This window comes from Sparassis crispa, assembly GCF_003851025.1.
Source record: "Sparassis crispa DNA, contig_000008F, whole genome shotgun sequence".
NCBI classification, from domain to species: Eukaryota; Fungi; Basidiomycota; class Agaricomycetes; order Polyporales; family Sparassidaceae; genus Sparassis; species Sparassis crispa.
Genome location: NW_020939755.1, coordinates 1,062,273 through 1,081,652, shown reverse-complemented (window position 1 = coordinate 1,081,652; position 19,380 = coordinate 1,062,273). Strand labels below are relative to the sequence as shown.

The 19,380-nt window shown below is 43.7% G+C and overlaps 4 protein-coding genes across 4 annotated transcripts; all 4 read right to left on the bottom strand.

The window, feature by feature from the left end:
* Nucleotides 1-8,853: 8,853 nt before the first annotated feature.
* SCP_0903630 (hypothetical protein) lies at nt 8,854-9,364 on the bottom strand (the record flags this gene model as incomplete). The annotated part of the gene is made up of 2 exons (XM_027761596.1): nt 8,854-9,036; nt 9,089-9,364. The coding sequence occupies 2 exons, from the start codon at nt 9,362-9,364 to the stop codon at nt 8,854-8,856; spliced, it is 459 nt and encodes a 152-aa protein (XP_027617397.1).
* A 933-nt stretch (nt 9,365-10,297) lies between these two features.
* Nucleotides 10,298-10,792, bottom strand: SCP_0903620 (hypothetical protein; the record flags this gene model as incomplete). The annotated part of the gene is made up of 1 exon (XM_027761595.1): nt 10,298-10,792. One exon carries the CDS (start codon nt 10,790-10,792, stop codon nt 10,298-10,300), a length of 495 nt encoding a protein of 164 aa, XP_027617396.1.
* Nucleotides 10,793-11,791: 999 nt separating this feature from the next.
* On the bottom strand, nt 11,792-13,456 carry SCP_0903610 (hypothetical protein; the record flags this gene model as incomplete). The annotated part of the gene is made up of 1 exon (XM_027761594.1): nt 11,792-13,456. One exon carries the CDS (start codon nt 13,454-13,456, stop codon nt 11,792-11,794), a length of 1,665 nt encoding a protein of 554 aa, XP_027617395.1.
* Nucleotides 13,457-13,827: 371 nt separating this feature from the next.
* Nucleotides 13,828-14,829, bottom strand: SCP_0903600 (hypothetical protein; the record flags this gene model as incomplete). Its single annotated transcript, XM_027761593.1, has 1 exon — nt 13,828-14,829. One exon carries the CDS (start codon nt 14,827-14,829, stop codon nt 13,828-13,830), a length of 1,002 nt encoding a protein of 333 aa, XP_027617394.1.
* Between the last annotated feature and the right edge of the window lie 4,551 nt (nt 14,830-19,380).

Here is a 19,380-nt window from a genome sequence, read left to right as displayed (position 1 = left end):
ATATGTCTACTATATCATCTACCAACTTTTTCCATATCATTTAATATCAGTTAATAAGCAGTATAATATAGACAATAATTTATTTATAGCTGCCTAATAATAGTCTAACATATTGCTAAGTATCTCAGAGTGAGATTATTTAAAAGATGACTTTAAAATGATATTACTCGGTCCTTTTATCAAAACTGTATAAGAATGTTACTAAACATTGTTAGTACGCCTCTCCTGAAAATGCTCTTCAAAATTGCATTAAAATGATATCATGTTGTTCTGTAAAACATGTATAAAAACATTACTAAAAAGGTCCTAGTATGCATTTTAATAGACTCAGCTGAAAAATGGCTTTAAAATGAGATCACTATGTTGTTTTGCAAAAAGTATATAAAAATGTTACTAAAAAATGACTAATATGCATTATAAAAGACTCAGCCAAAAAATGGCTTCAAAATGATATTACTATGTTGTTTTGCAAAAAGTATATAAAAACATCACTAAAAATGACTAGTATGCATTTTAAAAGACTCAGCCAAAAAATGGCTTTAAAATGATGCTACTTTGTCATTTTATAAAATTGATATAAAAACCTTACTAAAAAGTAACTAGTATACATTCTAAAAGACTCGACTGAAAAATGGCTTCAAAATGATATTACTATATTGTTTTGCAAAAAGTGTATAAAAATGTTACTAAAAAGTGATTACTATGCATTCCAAAAGAATTGGCTGAAAAATGGCTTCAAAATGATATTACTATGCCATTTTATAAAATCTATATAAAAACCTGACTAAAAAGTCGTTAATATTCATTCTGTAAGGATCACCTTCATAGCCTACTATGTCATGTACCTACTCCAAGGTAACTATCTGATAGAAGCTTTTTAGAATCTTAGATTTTATAGTCATGCGACAATTTTTGTGATATTTTTATAATTTTTCGGGATTTCATAATGTCTAGTAAGCTCCTACAATATCTTACTATATACTTTACTAACCTTTAGCAAGTTGCCTAGTATTGTAATAACCTCATAATAGCCTGGTATGCCACCTAGTATTTATTTGTAAGGCCTTATAATAGTCTGAAAGGCCACCTCGTATCAGTTTGTAGGGGTCTTACAACAATCTACAATGTTATCTACTGAATTTATACCACCTAAAAACCATTAATAAGCTCCTTATAGTCTAATATAGTCTCTACTGACTGCTAGTATGCCATATAATAATGTCTAGTAAGCATCCTAGAACCACTACAAAAAATGATGCAAGAAACTGTTACAAATGTGCCTGTCTACAAGGATCACTACAAACAATGACCCTAGAAACTGTTACAAATGTTTCTACAAGAATCACAACAAAAAATGTTACCAACGGCCTATAAAAACCACTCCAAAAAAAGGTTACCAACATGCCTATAAGAACCACTACAAACAATGACACTAGAAAGTGTTACATATATGCCTATATGAACCACTACAAAAAATGACACTAGAAACTGTTGCAAATGTGCCTACAAGAATCACTACAAAAAATGTTACTAAGATATAAGAATCACTACAAAAAATGACCTTAGAAACTGTTACCAACGTGCCTACAAGAATCACTACAAAAAATGTTACTAAGATATAAGAATCACTACAAAAAATGACCTTAGAAACTGTTACCAACGTGCCTATACGAACCACTACAAAAAATGACACCAGAAACTGTTACAAATGTGCCTATAGCAAGGTATCTGTATACTCTATAGTGTCAGTTTGTATTGAGCTTACAATAGTCTGTATATGTTACCTGATGTCACTTGTAAAAATCTCCAGTAACCTGCAATAGTGTCTAGTAATCTCTAGTAAATATCCTAGTATGTGAGTTTATAAGGGCCTTACAATAGTTAGATATATCATCTAGTATCAGTTTATAAGATGCTTACAATAGTCTAGTATACCACTTAGTATCCATTGGTAGGGGCCTTACAGTAGCCTACAAAGGGATATATTGACTTCTAGCATGTTGTATAGTAACACTTTGTAAGCCTCCTACAATGCCTTATTATACTGTTTATTGAATTCTAGTACACCCTCTAGAATCAGTTTATAACGGCCTCATAATATTCTGATCATCTAGTTTGTGTTGTAAAGGCTTTATAATAGTTTAAAATGTCACCTAGTATGGGTTTGTAAAGACCTTACAATTGTTGTCATAGCCTGTACTTATACCAAAACTCCGAGCCTATAGTGCTTAAAAGCTGCCTTACAACAGTTACTAATGAAGCTAATAACCTGGAAGTCAAGCTCTATGGTGGTCCCGGGTATACCGGCTCTTTAGTCCAGAAACAGAAGCTGACTTTGAACATTTCTTTGCATTTAGTAATTCTTCAGCCACCAGAGCGCTGAGAACGAAAAAAGTGTCGATGCGCTCGATTTTTTGGATCACATTGACGCTTTTTTCGTTGTCCGCTCAAACCTTAACCAATTTAGGCAAGTCTCTTGCAACTGGTTCCCACACTTTCAGCCAAACTTGCAAGGCCTGTAGCTCACTCAATTCTACTCGGATTTTGATGAACCAAGTGGGCATTCCGACCAGTTCTTTGAGCTGAATCTGATGGTACCACTTCCAGAACACAGGAATCACTTTCTGTGGTGCTACAATCCATTTTGACTGGAAGCACTTGTTTCTACACATCCAGCCAAACTTGCCAGGCTTGTAGTTCAGTCAATTCTGCTGGAATTTGGATGAACCCTGTAGGCATTCTGACAGGAGTTTAAAGCTAAATCTGACAGTGTCACTTTTATAACAGCAGAATCACTTTCTGCAGTGCTACAATCCATTTTCTCTGTTCTCTCTCACTTTTGCTTGTTTCTTTAACAGTCACGACCACAGGGGAGCCCTCATTAGGGTGTTCCGCCGGAACTAATCCGAATTAGGCCATAATCAGCCCAAATTTATTTGCCCTGGCCCAGAATTGAACCAAAACCTTCAGGAACACAGATATCTGCAAGCACCCAACTTAACCACTTGACCACTGGGCTGCCCCAACTCAACCAACTTCAGCTTACAAGTCATTTCACAGCTTCATTACACCAGGTAAGTCCGACTTTCTAGCTTTATCAGTACCCATTACAAGGAATTAGAAGTCCGCACTTTTGGCCTTACTTCATGCATTTCTAATCAATTCTAATTAGTCTACAAGTCCGGGTTATCAGCTTTCTTAGTAACTCTTCTAGGGCAGCCTTCAAGCAACATAACTTCAGACTTTTGGCAGATGTAGGTGCTGTGACTTCTAACTAGGCTACAAGCCCAGCTTACAGCAAGAATTGTAAAGCCTCTTACAAGTCCGAGTTTGTTCATCATTAACACCTCCAGTAGAGCATTACAAGTTCTGATCTACTTGGAGACTTGTCAGTCTACAATTCCGGGTTATTAACTTTCTTAGTAACTATTGTAGAGATGCCTTGAAGCATTACAAATCCGCACTTTGAGCATACTTAGTAGGCATTGTAGCAAGTTGTGACTAGATTATAAAGTCACCCTTTTAGCATACTTAGTAGGCATTCTAACAATTTCCAACTGCCCTACAACTCCGAGTTCCTAACTGGTCTACAATTCCGGGTTATTAACTTTGTTAGTAACTATTGTAGAGATGCCTTGAAGCATTACAAATCCGCACTTTTAGTGCACTTAGTAAGCATTGTAGCAACTTGTAACCAGATTATAAAGTCATCCTTTTGGTATGCTTAGTAGGCATTGAAACAATTTCTAACTGCCCTACAACTCTGATGCTTACAAGCACATTTGTAACAGTTTCTAGTATTATTTTTTGTGGTGATTCTTACAAGTGCATTTCTAATAGTTTCTAGTCTCATTTTTTGGAGTGATTCTTATAAGCAAATTTGTAACAGTTTCTAGTCTCATTTTTGTAGTGATTCTTATAAACTCATTTGTTACAGTTTGTAGTCTGATTGTTTGTAGTAATTCTTATAGGTGCATTTGTAACAAATTCTAGTCTCTTTTTTTGTAGTGATTCTTATAAGTGAGTTTGTAACAGTTTCTAGTCTCATTTTTTGTAGTGATTCTCATAGGCACGTTTTTGACAGTTTCTAGTCTCATTTTTGTAGTGATTCTTATAAACTCATTTGTAACAATTTCTAGTGTTCTTACTAGAGATCACTAGACACTATTGTAGGTTACTGGAGATTCTTACAAGTGACATTAGGTGACATATACAGACTATTGTAAGCTCAATACAAACCATTAAGGAGTATATTAGGAGCCAGCATAATAGGCTATTGTTGACTTGCTGAATATTACTCAACAATATACTAAGGGTTAGTAGGCAACCTTGTAAACTATTGTAAGACCCTTATCAACTTACATGACTTAGTACAGTGTGACATTGTTGAACACTTACTACATATTATTAGATGGCATACTAGGAGTCATTAGAGAATATAATTTCTTATATACATTTTCATACAATGCTATAGGCACATTTGTAACAGTTCTGGTGTCGTTTTCTGTAGTGATTCTTATAAGCAAATTTGTAACAGTTTCTAGTGCCATTTTTTGTAGTGATTCTTACAGGCACATTTGTAACAGTTTCTAGGGTCAATTTTTGTAGTAATTCTTATAAGCAAATTTGTAACAGTTTCTAGTCTCATTTTTTGCAGTGATTCTTACAGCCACATTTGTAACAGTTTCTTTTGTAGTGATTCTTACAGGCATGTTTGTAACAGTTTCTAGGGTCAATTTTTGTAGTGATTCTTATAGGCATGTTTGTAACAGTTTCCAGCATCAATTTTTGTAGTGATTCTGATAAGCAAATTTGTAACAGATTCCAGTCTCATTTTTTGTAGTGATTCTCATCAGCACATTTTTTGTAGCAATTCTTATATACACATTTGTAACAATTTCTAGTGTCAATTTTTGTAGTAATTCTTATAGGCACATTTGTTCCTGAAGTCAAAGTAAGTGATCTCAAAACTGTTACAACAAAAAAAAACCTAGAAAACAAGTTGTATAGTTTTTATTAGTAGGTGAATTATAATATACATTTTAAATTGAACTTGAGCAACAGCGAGTCTTCTAAGGCTGATAAAAATTGTAGAAACTACCAAAAAATTGAGAGACTAAGAAACTTTCTAGTTATTACCAGTAGACATTTTGAGGCTCAAAAAAATGCCAATTAGTCTGAAAAAATTGTGGAATAACAACTTTCATAGTTCTGACTATTATTGGTGAAAGTATGACACTTTCTAGTATTTAAGATGCACTTTAACTAAATTTAAGATAAAATATAGTATTTTCAGATTCAGAAACATGAAAAAAAATAGAAAAATTTATCAGATGTGAAAGTTTATAGCTACTCTCACTAAACATAATACAAAATGCTTTTTAAACTGAAAGTGGGTGCTTTAAGCTTCAGCAAAATGACAGAATAATATACTTTACAACAGACAGATTATGTAAGCAGAAGTGAGAGTTTTCAGGCTTAGGAAAATTTGTAAAATAAGATGCATTTGCAAGGATGGCATGCACAGAGGGCAGACAATAACAGTAATGGGTTTGCCAGAGTGCTATCTGATTGTAAAAGTGCAATGAGTTTGCCAGAGTGCTATCTGATTGTAAGAGTGCAATAGGTGCATGAGAGCACTATGCATATGTGGGAGTGGTTATATTGATAAGAGCAATGTGCATGGGCAATAAGGGAGGTAGGCTGATGGAAATAATGCAATATTGTGCATATATAAGTTTGATTCTATTGTCCATCTCTCCCTACCTTTTCTGATCTTCTGAAAACTTTTTCTATAAAGGACATGTGTCTGTGAAGATTGCATGTCTGTGACACCTGTACCCCTGTGTACTGGTATTGGTCTCTGCACAGGTTGGCCCCACCCATGCTCTACACTGGCTATTATAAGGGTAATGATAAACTAGGCTATTATAAGAGACTCAGTAGATACTATTAGGTGGTAACTCAAATTAGTGCAGTCTTAAAGACATCTTATTATAACCTTTCAGGAATCGTTACTGCCATGCGAAGCAATGGCCCACTCTAAACTAGTTGATTTTGTGAAGTGTGTAGTCGCCCAGAATTTCTTCTCAACTATACCTACTTCTCATTAAGGCACAGGCACACACATGTGCACATACTATTCTCCTATACTTATCTGATACATAGGCTTATGACGTGCTTCTGTCAGATCACATCATGGTAAAGGTGGCGCTCACAAGACTCCAAAGTCGAAAGTGGCAATCTCTGAAGATTCCGAGTACATATGAATTATTTACATTATGCTGTGTAATGTTGACAGGAATCGTTACTGCCATGCGGACTAATGGCCCACTCCACACAAGTCTACATCCCAGCTGAGTCATACTATGAATACCTGATCAGTGTGATGGGCCTCATGAGAGGAGCAGAGGCTACCTAGATTACAGAATGCATCCACAATGCCATTGCACTCCAAGAGAAGTCCTGATGAGATGTTGGCCAGTACTGAAAGCTCTGGCGCAGAATAAGCTGCTTTGGTGGTGGCGTGAAGCTTGTGGCAGAACATCAGCTGCAAAACCCCTGCTACCTGATCTGTCAATGGCATGGGTGGCTGATCGCTCATGTTGTTAATAAACATGATTAAGTCGTGGTCTGGCCTATAGGTGGCTTCCGCCAAGGTACAGGTCAGGCAGTGCTCTCTGCGTGGCATCAGGCAGTGCTCTCTGCGTGGCATCAGGCAGTGCTCTCTGCGTGGCATCAGGCAGTGCTCTCTGCGTGGCATCAGGCAGAGACTGGGGAAAAGGGCAGGTTAGAACACTGCACTGAATACATGCTGCTGCCCACAATCTGCTCATGAATATGCATGCACATACTGCATGTAAGTTATGCTGCAAGCCAGATTGATGGACACTGTTCCACTTGGTGGGCTGGATGATCTGCCCAGGTATTCAATGTGCAAGCGGTGATTGGCTCAGAGTCGAAGTCTGAGGTCAGATGTTTGTTGGACTGATCGGTGATATCTGAGTGATGATCATTGCCAGATTGACTTCTTGGAGCACCTATGAGATAGAGTTGGCACTGCACCTTCTTGCACTTGCACAAATGCTCATAAAGACTGGTATGTGAGCAATGCACTGGGGTTTGATCTTGCCTACAGATGAGATTGAAGGAAAAATCCTTCTCCAAAATGCCAATAAAATTTGTGATCCTCCCTGAGTACCAGCCCACAGTTTCTCGCAAGACCATAGTGAAAGGCCTGTGCATCAGGCTCAAGTTAGAATTTGAAGATGTTGGCCAATTTGACAACATTATCATTGACACTGTAGGTGGGACTGCATCATTTCTGTACATGTGTTGATGAATGGTTGAACAATTGCACCAGGCATGGGGAAGAAAATCCAGCCAGGAAGGTAATGCATATGGCAGGAAAGCCCAATGGCTTCAACAGACTGTCATGGAAGCCACCAACTAAGTGGTGATAGAAGGGAACACCACAGTCGGCAGAGAAGGCCCAGAACTGGACCAATGGAACTCTAGATGATGAGACTAAAGTGAAGTGTATTGAGAACTATACCGTGCTGGCTGTTACAGTGACAATTATCCAGGATGCAAGAGCAAAAGATAATATCTTACCTCGGCAAGTTTGCCAACATGATGTGAGACACGATAGGAGTCAGAATGGCCTTCATGCTGGCATACCCTAAGGAGGGAGGCACTGTCTGTGTGGAAATCCACCTTACTGCCATGAGCTAACGGACACCCAGGGTGGACCTCAATCATACCATTGGTGATGCCACCACTTTCGATTCTCACCCCAGCTGGTTGGCTCAGCAAGAACTTTGCAGAATGGGCCAACGGAGCATATGGTTAGTGCAGAGATGCATGTTGCCTAGTGTAATGCTCACAGTTCTGCCAGGGCTGACAGAGGTGGTTGCAGAGCTAAAGAAGATGCCAGGTCATCATCACCTTGACCCATGTGGTGACCTTGCTTACTGATGGCTTACCAGTGTCCTCACTGAATGCACAATCTGTGCTCGCCTTGCAGGTGCTGGGTTCCTGGTTGTTACGCTGGGGCGTACCACTTGTCCGAGGTTCGTCGAGCAAGTACTAAGTGGTTCGACGACTAAGTAAATGCGAGTCAAGAATCGAGAGTCAAGAAGATCACACAAGGACTAGTGATAATCCCGTGTATTGAGAGGTAAAGTAACCAGATCAAGACTGGGGTTCCAGTCGACGATCTCAGCCTTATATACTAATAGTACATGTTGAGTAATACATGCCAGTAATGGCTGAGTCAGTGAGTACCCTCGTGAGGGATGAGTCAGTGAGTACCCTCACAGTGAGGGATGAGTCAGTGAGTACCCTCGTGAGGGATGAGTCAGTGAGTACCCTCACAGTGAGGGATGAGTCAGTACAGGTTCTAGACTATGGTCTAGAGAGAGTCCAGATCGAGTCGAGAGATATCGAGACTCGAAGTCTCGGGTTAACGCGTAATTGTACAATGTAATCAAAAGAAAAAAGATAGGTACTCAATGTACCGTCGTAACATAAGCCCCTTCCTATGCCGCCTTTGCCCTCAAAGGCATTTCTACGTATCTCCTGCTTCCGACGGTGTTACACTGTTCATCGGAAACCCTTCAGTATACAACGAACCCGTTCCATCAAAGTCAGAGAATCGTGGGTCCGTTTGAGGGTCAGGGTAGGAGAACGCTATCTCGCGCGCATCGTAGTTTGTGTAGAAGTCATGAGAGTGGGAACAACCTTCTATCGTGTGGCCAGGTGCTTGTTTTCCACAGTAGTAGCAACACATCCTGTTGGATAGCAACGCAGGGCATGCGTTCGGGTCGTGGGATGCGGGGACAGATTGACAGATTATGCAAATGGAAAATGGGCAGGTATACTTTGGATGGGTATACTGTCTGCAGAATACGCACTGGGGATGTGGTCGTTGATATGCGATGTATGCTGGGATGGTTCGGTGTGGCCCGATGAGTGCTGTGGAGAAGGCGGGAGGAAATGGGGAGATGTTCCTTCCAGGCTCACTTTCTTCTGGATCTACAAGGGTCTGAGTCGATTGGTCCGAGTGTTGGGACGTTTCGGTCTGCACCGCATTTTCCGTGGTCATCGGGGATAATCCTTCAGCATGATGGTTGGGATTGTCGCTAAAGTTCCACTCCGACACATAATCTGGAGGGGGAATTGGGCGTAGAGGTCGTGCGATGGAAACACCTTCATGAGTCGCTGCTGGAGCGGAAGACGTTGAAGCGCCTTCGAACAAATCGAACGGGTTCGGGGTAGGAACCGTTATGGGGTCGAAGGCGAGATGTGATGGTCGCGGTGGAGGTACGGGGGGTGTCCCCTCTCGCGGGGTCTCCGGTGGCATGTCTGTTAAAAAGGTGGGGAGGAACGACTGCGTGGCGTCTGCATCAAGCTCGACGAGTCATTGGTACAAGTTCGTCTGGGCAAACATTAGAGCTAGCATTTCCTCCTGTCACTGGATTCTATCCCCCATGCTTAATGCTAATGCTTCCATCCTCTCCGTGTATCGTCATGTCCCTGCTATTGCATGCTGCATGAAAATAATCTCCAATTTGGCAGCTTGTTGCGAATGGATGATCCTAAGCGCATACTGCACGTGAGAGTCGTCCAACGTGGTTAGGGCTTGGAGATACAACTCCTCGTATTCTGCAAGTACACGGATCGCCCTTGACTTGTGGAGCTCACGATTCATCCAGGGCATGTCGGGTAAGGATGGCGTGGTGGCTCTAGAACGTATGGGATTGATCGAGTCAACTACGCCAACGACGAAGTCTTCTAGGTCACCAATAGTTCCAATTTGTCATGAGAATCGGAGATGGGCCCTAAGGCTATCTTGTATGTCGTGCGCTGGTACTCCCCTAAAGTCCCTAGGGTGTGGCGAGGGAGTCGGAGAAGTTTCAGAAAAGTAGTCATCGACAACGGACTGCGCTCCAGATGATGGCATAGTGGAGGTTCAGAAGTGGTGAAGGCTTATGCGGGTGATTGCTGAGATGCGACACAGGTGTCGTCACTTTTTATATTCCCCTAGTAGCCCCTTGGCATTTGCCAGATTTGCTTCGGGTTCCCATGAGTTCTCGGCAGAAGCATATCCTTTCCACTTGACCAGGTATTGGGTCCGACTGTATCTTTGTCAGTGGTTTAGGATTGCTTCGACTTCGTATTCCTCGTGCTCTTCGATAAGGTCAGGTGGTGGTCTCGTATCATTCGGGCCATGGATCTCCATTTCTTTGTAAGGTGATAGAAGGCTGGCATGGAATACAGGGTGGATTCTCCATCCTCATGGTAGGGTCAGGCGGTAGTCCACTGGGCCTATACGTTCTTCAATAATAAAGGGGCCTTCACATTTTGGAGCCATCTTCCGTGTCGGGTACCCGATGTTCAGGTTCTTCGTATTGAGCCAGACCTTCTGACCCTTTGTGAAGTGTGGTGAGCCCTTTCTGATCCGTTCTGCCATATGCTGTCTTGCTAGCTCGTGCATGGCTAGGGCCTCATCTCGAATCTTCTGGAGTTCAGATAACCGAGTTTCCACCGAGGGTACATTTGTCCTAGGGAGTACCGATGGGATTTCGTGTGGTTCGTATCCCATCATTATGCGGAATGGCGACATCTTCCACGCTGAGTGTTCGCATGTGTTATGGCAGAATTCGAGGTCCGGTAGTCGGTCTACCCATGACTTGGGGTTGTTGCCACAGTAGAGTCGGAGGTACACTTCTAGTTCTTGGTTAACGCGCTCCGTTTCTCCATCTGACTGGGGGTGGTAGGCTGTACTCATCGAGGACCTGATTCCTAGTATCCTGCATAGTTCTTGGAATACGTGTGATGTGAATTGTGTTCCTCTATCAGAAATCAGTTTATCTGGGAGTCCGAATCGGGAGTAAACTTTTTCATGGAAAAGTTTTGCCGTTTGATCTGCTGTGACCGTCTTCGAGCAAGGGCAAAGAATTACCTCCTTCGTAAGGTCATGGTCTACCGCAACCATGAGAGAGTCAAAACCATGTGATACTGGTAGGTCTGTGATGAAGTCGACTGATGAACAGGAAAATGATAATGCGTTCAGGGTTGCTGGTATAGGCATTGGAAGAGATTTAGTGGGGTGCATATTAATCTTCATCTGTTGGCACCCTGCGCATCCTTCCACATAGGCGCATACTGCAGAGTAAAGTCCTGGCCACCAGAAATTGTGTCGGACGAGTTCAAGGGTTTTGTAAGAACCCGGGCGTCCCATGGCCAGTGTGTCATGGTACAACCTGATAATATCACGTCGAAGAGGTTGTATTGGGGGTACATATACGCGTCCTCAATATTGGACAAGCCCGTCGGTGATTTTCCAATCATCGAGGGCAGATTTCATTGGTGGTGGTCCTTTGCGCTGCAAGGCTTGAAGCGCATCGTGAACAATTTGATCTTTAATTGAATGTGCGTGAATATCTTGGTATAATTGCATTGATATTGAGTGCACAAACAATGCTTCTGGGAGAAGGATACGATCTTCGTTATCATGATCTCGGTCACCCTTTCCAAGCAACCGAGATAGGGTGTCCAACTGTATCATTTGCGTCCCTGGGACGTGCACCAACTGGAGTTCAAATTGTGATAAGAAGAGACTCCATCGTGCTTGACGTCTGTTCAGCTTCTGGGCTGTCCGATAGTAAGTCAGGTTCTTGTGATCACTGCATATAGTTATCGGGTGGGGAGAGCCATCAAGGTAGTGACACCACTCTTTGAGGGCCCAAACGATCCCTAATAGTTCTCTGTCATAGATTTCGTAGTTTCATTTGGCTGGGTTAAACGATTTTGACAAATAGCTGCATGGGTGGAGGTCTCCATTGACATCAGTTTGTCTTAACACTGCTCCTGTAGCCACGAGCGAGGCATCGGACTCGATAATAAAGGGTTTCATCTTATCTGGCATGAGGAGTACGGGGGCTGATACAAACTTTGCTTTGAGCATATCAAACGCTTGTTGGCAGTTGGGGGTCCATTCCCATATCGGTTTCTTTGTCGTCATCGTGAGATCAGTGAGCGGTCGTACTATCTCAGAATAATGATCGATGAACTTCCTGTAAAAGTTCGCAAAACCAATGAATGCGCGGACGGCTTTCACCGTTGTTGGTTCTGACCAGTCCTGGATTCCTTTCAACTTGATTGGGTCCATTCCAATATGGTCCGGACGTATGATCATCCCAAGGTATTCTACTTCTTGGGAGTCAAACGTGCATTTCTCTGGTTTGACGAACAGATCGTTTTGCTTGAGTCGTTCTAGGACTCGAAGCGTACACTGTCGATGTTCTTCCATGTTATTCGAGAAGATGAGGCTGTCGTCCATGTAGATGATCATCCATCCTTCATCGAGCAGGTCCTTAAAGATTTCATTCATCATTTTCTGAAACGTCGCTGGGGAGTTGCAAAGTCCGAAAAACATCACCGTTGGTTCGTATAGTCCTTGATTTGTCTTGAATGCTGCTTTCCACTGATCGCCATCTTTGATTCGTACATTGTTATATCTGGATCGAAGGTCCATTTTCGTAAAATAGCACGCTCCTTTGAGTTTGTCAAGGAGTTCTGTGATCAGAGGAAGTGGGTAGGCATTCTTGACCGTTCCTTCGTTCAGGTATCGATAATCTTGGCAAGGCCTAAGGCTCCCATCCTTTTTCCCTACGAAGAAGAAAGGGGATGCCATTGGTGATATTGATGGTTGAATATAGCCTTTTCGTGTATTCTCGTCTAGGAATTCATCGAGTGCCATCTGCTCTTTAGGGGATAGGGGGTAGATCTTGCAATCTTTTGGTACGAATTCTGGTTTTAAATCGATAGCATGGTCCCATGCCCGTGAGCTCGGGAACCGTTCTGCTGCTTTCTTTTCGAAGACGTCTTTGTACCCCATCAGGTAGGAGGGGATGAGCTCTTCGAGCTTCTTCTTCGCTCCTCCTGCCCTTTGGATTGCTTCTTGTACCAATTCTTGCGATTTTCCGCTAGCCTTATAGAGCAGTGTGTCCGTGCCGGTGTGACATAGCCAAGTGTTTTGTGTGATACTAAATCGCCCAAACCGCGTATCCCTCGTTATCCGACCTATACAGGGTCCCAAGGTGGGTTTGTTACCACCTCGAGTTGGGCATTCAGGAGTTGCTGCATCGCCTTGCGGGTCAAAGATTGCCAGTATCGGTTCGCCTTGGATATATGAGATAAGTAATTCGCTGTCCTCCAATTCGATCCTGTAATTGGGAATTCCTAGTTCTGGGTCCCCTGGTTTAACTCGATTTTCCGGATGTTTTGGATCGTTATTTTCCCAGGATCGTCCATTATCGTCAATCGGTCCGATATAGGGAGCGTTTGTCGCCTTTTTGACCTTCGGTTCGTTATCTCGGACTGTTTCGACGGTGGGTTTTCTCCAATCGTAATCCAGTTCGCCGGTTTCCCAGTTAATTTGAGGGTTCATCGCCTGAAGCCATGGTAACCCTAGGATAACCTCATCCTTTCCTAGGTTGGTAACATAGTACTGGAATACCTTTTGTTTTCTTCCAGCCTTTGTACGTTTCCATACGCAGTGCATTGCATATCCTAACTTGTTTGGAGTACCGTCAGCATTGAGAATCCTAATCGGTTTTGGGAGTCTCTCCTGGTGGTATTTCATTTGTTCGATAAACACTTTGTCCATAAACATTCCTCCAGCTCCTGAGTCCAATAGAGCGAAGATATCAGCACTTTCACTCGGCACACCCAAGGTAATAGGAACGTGTATCGATTTTCCCAGGAATTCGCATACAATTACATTGGGGTGACGAGTCGGTAATGACGGTACTGACGCTGTTACAGCCTGTCGGATCCAAAATCCAATCCTTCTAATTTCCTGATCCAGTCGTTACGTTCTTTCTGCATCTTTCGTAACTCCTGGAGTAATTCGGAGACGTCACTGTCGGAAATGGTCGTTCTTTTGACCGATGTGGTGTCTTCTTCGACATCTTCTACCTTTGAGGTTGAGGGTTCCCCTTTGGATTCCTCGACCTGTATCTCCTTGCGCATTCCGGAAGTGTTTCCGGGGTTCTTTGGCTTCTTCTTAGGACAATCATGCGAGCGGTGTCCTTGTTGGTGACATTCAAAGCAGAGTCCTCCTTTGATGTGCCTGTCGCATTCTTCTTGCGACATGTGGTCGACATCCATGGCATTGGGGTCTCGTGTGTAAACAGGCCCCTTCCTCTGTTGTTGTCCCTGCTTCTGCTGCTGTCCACTAGGGCGACTGTTCTGGAATTTCATATACATCTGCATCGACTTGGTCTGGTTGTCAATTTCAACCGCCTTCTTGTACCATCCTTCCATATCGGTGGGGAGTGGGTTGACATTCATGATTCGCTCAAGAAGTCGTCGGGATAGTCCAATTTTAAAGTAATGGAGGCGTGCTGGGTATTCCATGATTTTGGCCTTTTTCATAAGTACCAGGAACAAATTAACGTAATCCTGTACTTCTCCCATTTGACGGAGGGATTCAAGGTCTTTCATCGCTGATCCCATGGGGTCGGTCTCTTGGAATGCTTTGTTGAAGTCGATGACCCATGCGTCGAAGGTTCCATAGTCCTTCAGTTTTCCTAGGTCATCGGTGTGGTCATCGTACCACATCTCAGCCCATGCTTCGGCCATTCCTCCTCTCATGAAGGACATCGCGAATGTGATCTTCTTCTTGTTGCTATTGTAAATTTCGTCATTGATATCGACATACGTCTGAACCCTTTGTAGGAATATCTTTGTTTTGCTCGTATCTCCCGAGAAGGGTTCAGGTTGGGAGAGTTTGAGCTCGGTTGGCTTTTGCGCCTGCATCGTGGGAGTCGGGTTCAGAACGATGTGTCTGTGGACTGGGATTGCAGAAAAGGCTGCTGCAGGTATAAGCTGTGTGGGGATCGGTGCTGGGGCTGTTGCCTCTGCTTCCGATTCTGCTTCTGATTCTGCTTCTGCTGCTGCTGCTGCTGCTGCTTCTCCTAGTGGATGTCCCGGGGTTATTTCGTCAACTCCTCGTTGTATTTCTGCTGGGTCGATTAGTCGGTCGACGTTTTGCCTTGCTGCAGTATATATCGCGAAGCGTTCTGCTTCGTTCGGATAGTCTCTGGTGAATTCTTCAAGAATTCTTCAGTAGGTTGCTTCGTCTGATGCAAGCCTCCAACCCGGTCTCCCTTCTCTGATAGTCAGGAGGGCTCTGAATTCTCTCGATGATGAGCCTCGGTGGATTGGATGTCCTAGGTTTTCGTCCCACCTGAAGGTCGAGGACACGAAAATTCTTCTAGTCCTCGAAAATCCAGTGTGTCAATGTTTTCCTAACCTTTCCGCACCCCGGGTAACTCGCCCTGCTAGGTGTTTATCGGCTAAGGTTCGTTGGGTTTCTGTAAACGTAGTTCTGCTCTAAACTTGAAAAGGTTGAGCAGTATCGGATAGTCTCGATCTTATGATACGCTGGGGCGTACCACTTGTCCGAGGTTCGTCAAGCAAGTACTAAGTGGTTCGACGACTAAGTAAACGCGAGTCAAGAATCGAGAGTCAAGAAGATCACACAAGGACTAGTGATAATCCCGTGTATTGAGAGGTAAAGTAACCAGATCAAGACTGGGGTTCCAGTCGACGATCTCAGCCTTATATACTAATAGTACATGTTGAGTAATACATGCCAGTAATGGCTGAGTCAGTGAGTACCCTCGCGGTGAGGGATGAGTCAGTGAGTACCCTCACAGTGAGGGATGAGTCAGTACAGGTTCTAGACTATGGTCTAGAGAGAGTCCAGATCGAGTCGACAGATATCGAGACTCGAAGTCTCGGGTTAACGCGTAATTGTACAATGTAATCAAAAGAAAAAAGATAGGTACTCAACGTACCGTCGTAACACTGGTCAACTTTGTGCTCCTTGGCTTGAACCTGGATGAGGCTGGTGGGCATGTGCCCTACACTCCTTCTATCCTTCACTTTCTCCTCCATACCCATGTCATCTCCATCCTGCACCTCTCCACCCTCCAAGATCTGACCTCCAGCCACCAATCCACTGCCGCGACATTTCCATCAGGTAGATGGTATGGCGCTGTGGATATCAGTGCCCTGTCTCACATTCTGCATGCGTAGCTGACTCACCTTGTGTCCACCATTGCATGCCGATGTCTGCACATGGCTCTGGGTCCTTCACCGTGTTGGGATACCTCGCAAATATCCTCAGATCATTCTTGCGAATCTTGAACAGCTGCACCTTGTGCATGGCTGAGTGAGTGAACTCCACTATAGCACTGAGCACAATGGCGGGCATGGGCAGGGTGCACACCGAACCTTTCACCTTACCCTGGAATGCATCCTGCAGAGTGCTTATAGTAAGCATACACCCTGATTGTGATTCACACTCACCATCTCCTGATAGAACCTCCAAGTACCCCAGTGTGCCTTCAGCCAGTGCAGTGGTGACAATTGCAGTGAGATGTACAGCTTGACGTCTTTAAGGAGGTTGGCAGACATGGTGATATTCAAGAAAAGAAGCAATGAGGAGGCCAGAGTAGCAAGGGAGCTGGTGATGGCAACTTGGCAAAGTTCAACATGGCACGCTGTGCACATATGTCATGTGACAAGTACATGCACTGTAGACTTTAGCAATTTTGCGAATTTGCACAATTCAGAATCTCATCCACTTGCACACTTTCATGGCATGAAAGGCTGGCGGTAGTAAGTTCTGAGTTTTTTGTGGACAGATCTGCACTTTTTGGTTCTATTACTGACCTCCTTGTGCCATATCTAATTTAATTACAGCTCTGATCACTCGTGATGAAAAGGTAATCACACATAGATCTACCTGCCACCATGTATCCAACCCTGGCGAGGAGACTGGAGCACATGGAGTTGCAATAGAGGGAGTAGAGGTTGATACTGGTGTGTTAGATCAGTGTCACATTGCTGCTACCTAGACTTTTCACCCTTGCAGACTCGACTTCACGAGCTGGCATGCTGTCCCAAGCACCCTCACCTTCCCCACCTGCCAGGGAGGCTATGCTGTCCCCTGCACTATCTGCCAGAGAGCCTATGCTGATGCAGGGGTTTTCGCCTTCTGCCAGACAGCATAACTGAAAGGTGTGGAACCTGTGGACACCTCATGGATACAGTCTTACCAGCATCATTAACCTGGTTTCCCTGCTATCCATGGAGCTGAGGTTCATTCATACTGCTGTTAATTTGTCATTGTTCTAACTGTCCTTGCAGTATTATTTCCTTTGGCACTAATGAAGGAATCAGCAGGCAAACCATTCATTTTCTGCCACATCAGTCCATGATTCAGTTAGAAGACACCCATTAGAGTAGAAGGATGTGGTTATCCTACAGGGAACATGTCATTATATTATTTTTGCAATATGTTAATTTCTCTGAGACCCTAGATATGGAATGCAGCTCACACAAATATTGGAACCCCAGGACCACTTGACCAATGTGTGGAGACCACTGATTGGAGGCCAATTGTTCCTTCACTGTGAGGACATGGTTCATTTGCTTGATAGGTCCTACAACAGTGGCATAGCATTTGCTAGAGGAGATATTATTGGTGTGTCATTTTGTTGGCCAGCCATACTCCCCATCACTAATATTACAACCTATGCTCCTTCACACTGCCAATTAAGCTGGAACAAGCTGGGTATGCACTGTCTGTGGGTCAACATCAAGGTCCCACTCCACAGCAAAGCAATAGCAGGCCAGACGAGCTCGAACAAGCTGGAGGTGTGTACCATCTAGGAGCCAATCTGACATCACAGAGCTTGGACACACTGAACCTGTAATGTCTAGCAGGATGCAGAGTCTTTGCCCCTTCCACCACTATGAAAACCATCGCTGTTGCCCTTATTATTACTGTAGGGGTGCTTTTCCTTGCCATCCTCCTTCTTTCCTCTTACTATGTCATCACTTGTGTCTGGCGGGCCGCTCCCACTAGATCGAATTAGAATGCATCAGTATCCAATCAACCGTCCCATTGCATGACCAAGCTATGCCACCTCATGCACATCTGGTGACACTCTCTGGACTTCACCACTCAGCAGCTCAATGACCTGGATGACCTTGCATCTATGATGCTGCATGAGAGCGAGATAAAAGCTGATCATCCATCCAAGTCCAAATTGCGTGACAAGGAACATTGAGATGTAGTGGAATGAGTGGGTTCTGAGGGAGGTATATGGGGTGGTTCTTATGTTGTGTTGAAGAGAGAAGACTGGTTGAATCAAGGGGAAGTGTTAGATTAGATAATTTGTCACTCTCCCAAAGGTCTAGCTAGACTCAAAGCAATGCAAGGTGCTGTGCACCTAGATACCTGCTAATTAGTCAGGGTGGGCTAAAACAAGGTGTAATGTGATCTTGCAGTGTGGCAAGTTTGGCAGTGCAAGGCAGCTGCAAATAGATCTGCAGTGAGCTTGGCAGTGCTAAGCAGCTGCAGAAAGATATCTGAGCAAAAGAACACAGGTTGTCTTGCTAAAAAGAGCAGAGGATAAAAGGTGGAGGATCTTTAAGACTGCAATGCTGCAGAAGCATGTTTGCCCAAGCACACATTGTGTCACTGGTCACAGTTCATGCCACGGGAAATGTGACTCCAGGAGCATGTGCAGTCAGGTGCACTCCAGGTCATGTTTCTCACTGTATGAAACTTAAGCACCTCAAAGCACTTAACATTTCAGAAAATGTGACCTCCAAGTCCATATGACCTCCAGACTCTGAATTTTTGGCATTCTCTGTCCTCTCTTCCTGTCCTCCTCCTGTCCTTCACCCTGAGCAAATGCTCCATCTCAGTGATGCCTCAGATTGTGAATGGCCTGCACACTGAACTTAGCTGCAGACAAGAAATTTATTTTACCTGGTCCTCCGACTTCTCCCTCTGCACCAAATTGCAGACTGCACCTGTTACCTAGTATCATCCAGACTGTACTCACAGTGCTCAAGACCGATAACTCCACAATTCCCGAGGGACAGGTTGCTACAGCATGTACAGATGGAGGCATGGACATTGGCAGTATGAACACTTGGTGAGTCACATTTGGGTAGCCCTAATGGCAGCAGACTGTAGGCAAAATACTCCCATCTGCAGTCAGCAGATGATATTCGGTGAGTGTTGTGGTCAGGATGATGATCAGACCTGCACGACTTCCCCAGGCATTGTCGGCATTAGCTGCATGCCCATTCCTGTCATTGTCTAATGGCCCCCGCACCCTGAGCTTAAAATGTCCTCCAGAAGATTTAACAGTCACTGCATCTGACACCACAGATGCAGTGGACGCTATTTAGCAGATATTCTGGGCACATTTGAGTAAGATGATTTAGTTCGAGCAACCTGAGTTCATTGATCAATGCGCACATATGTTATGATTCCTGAGG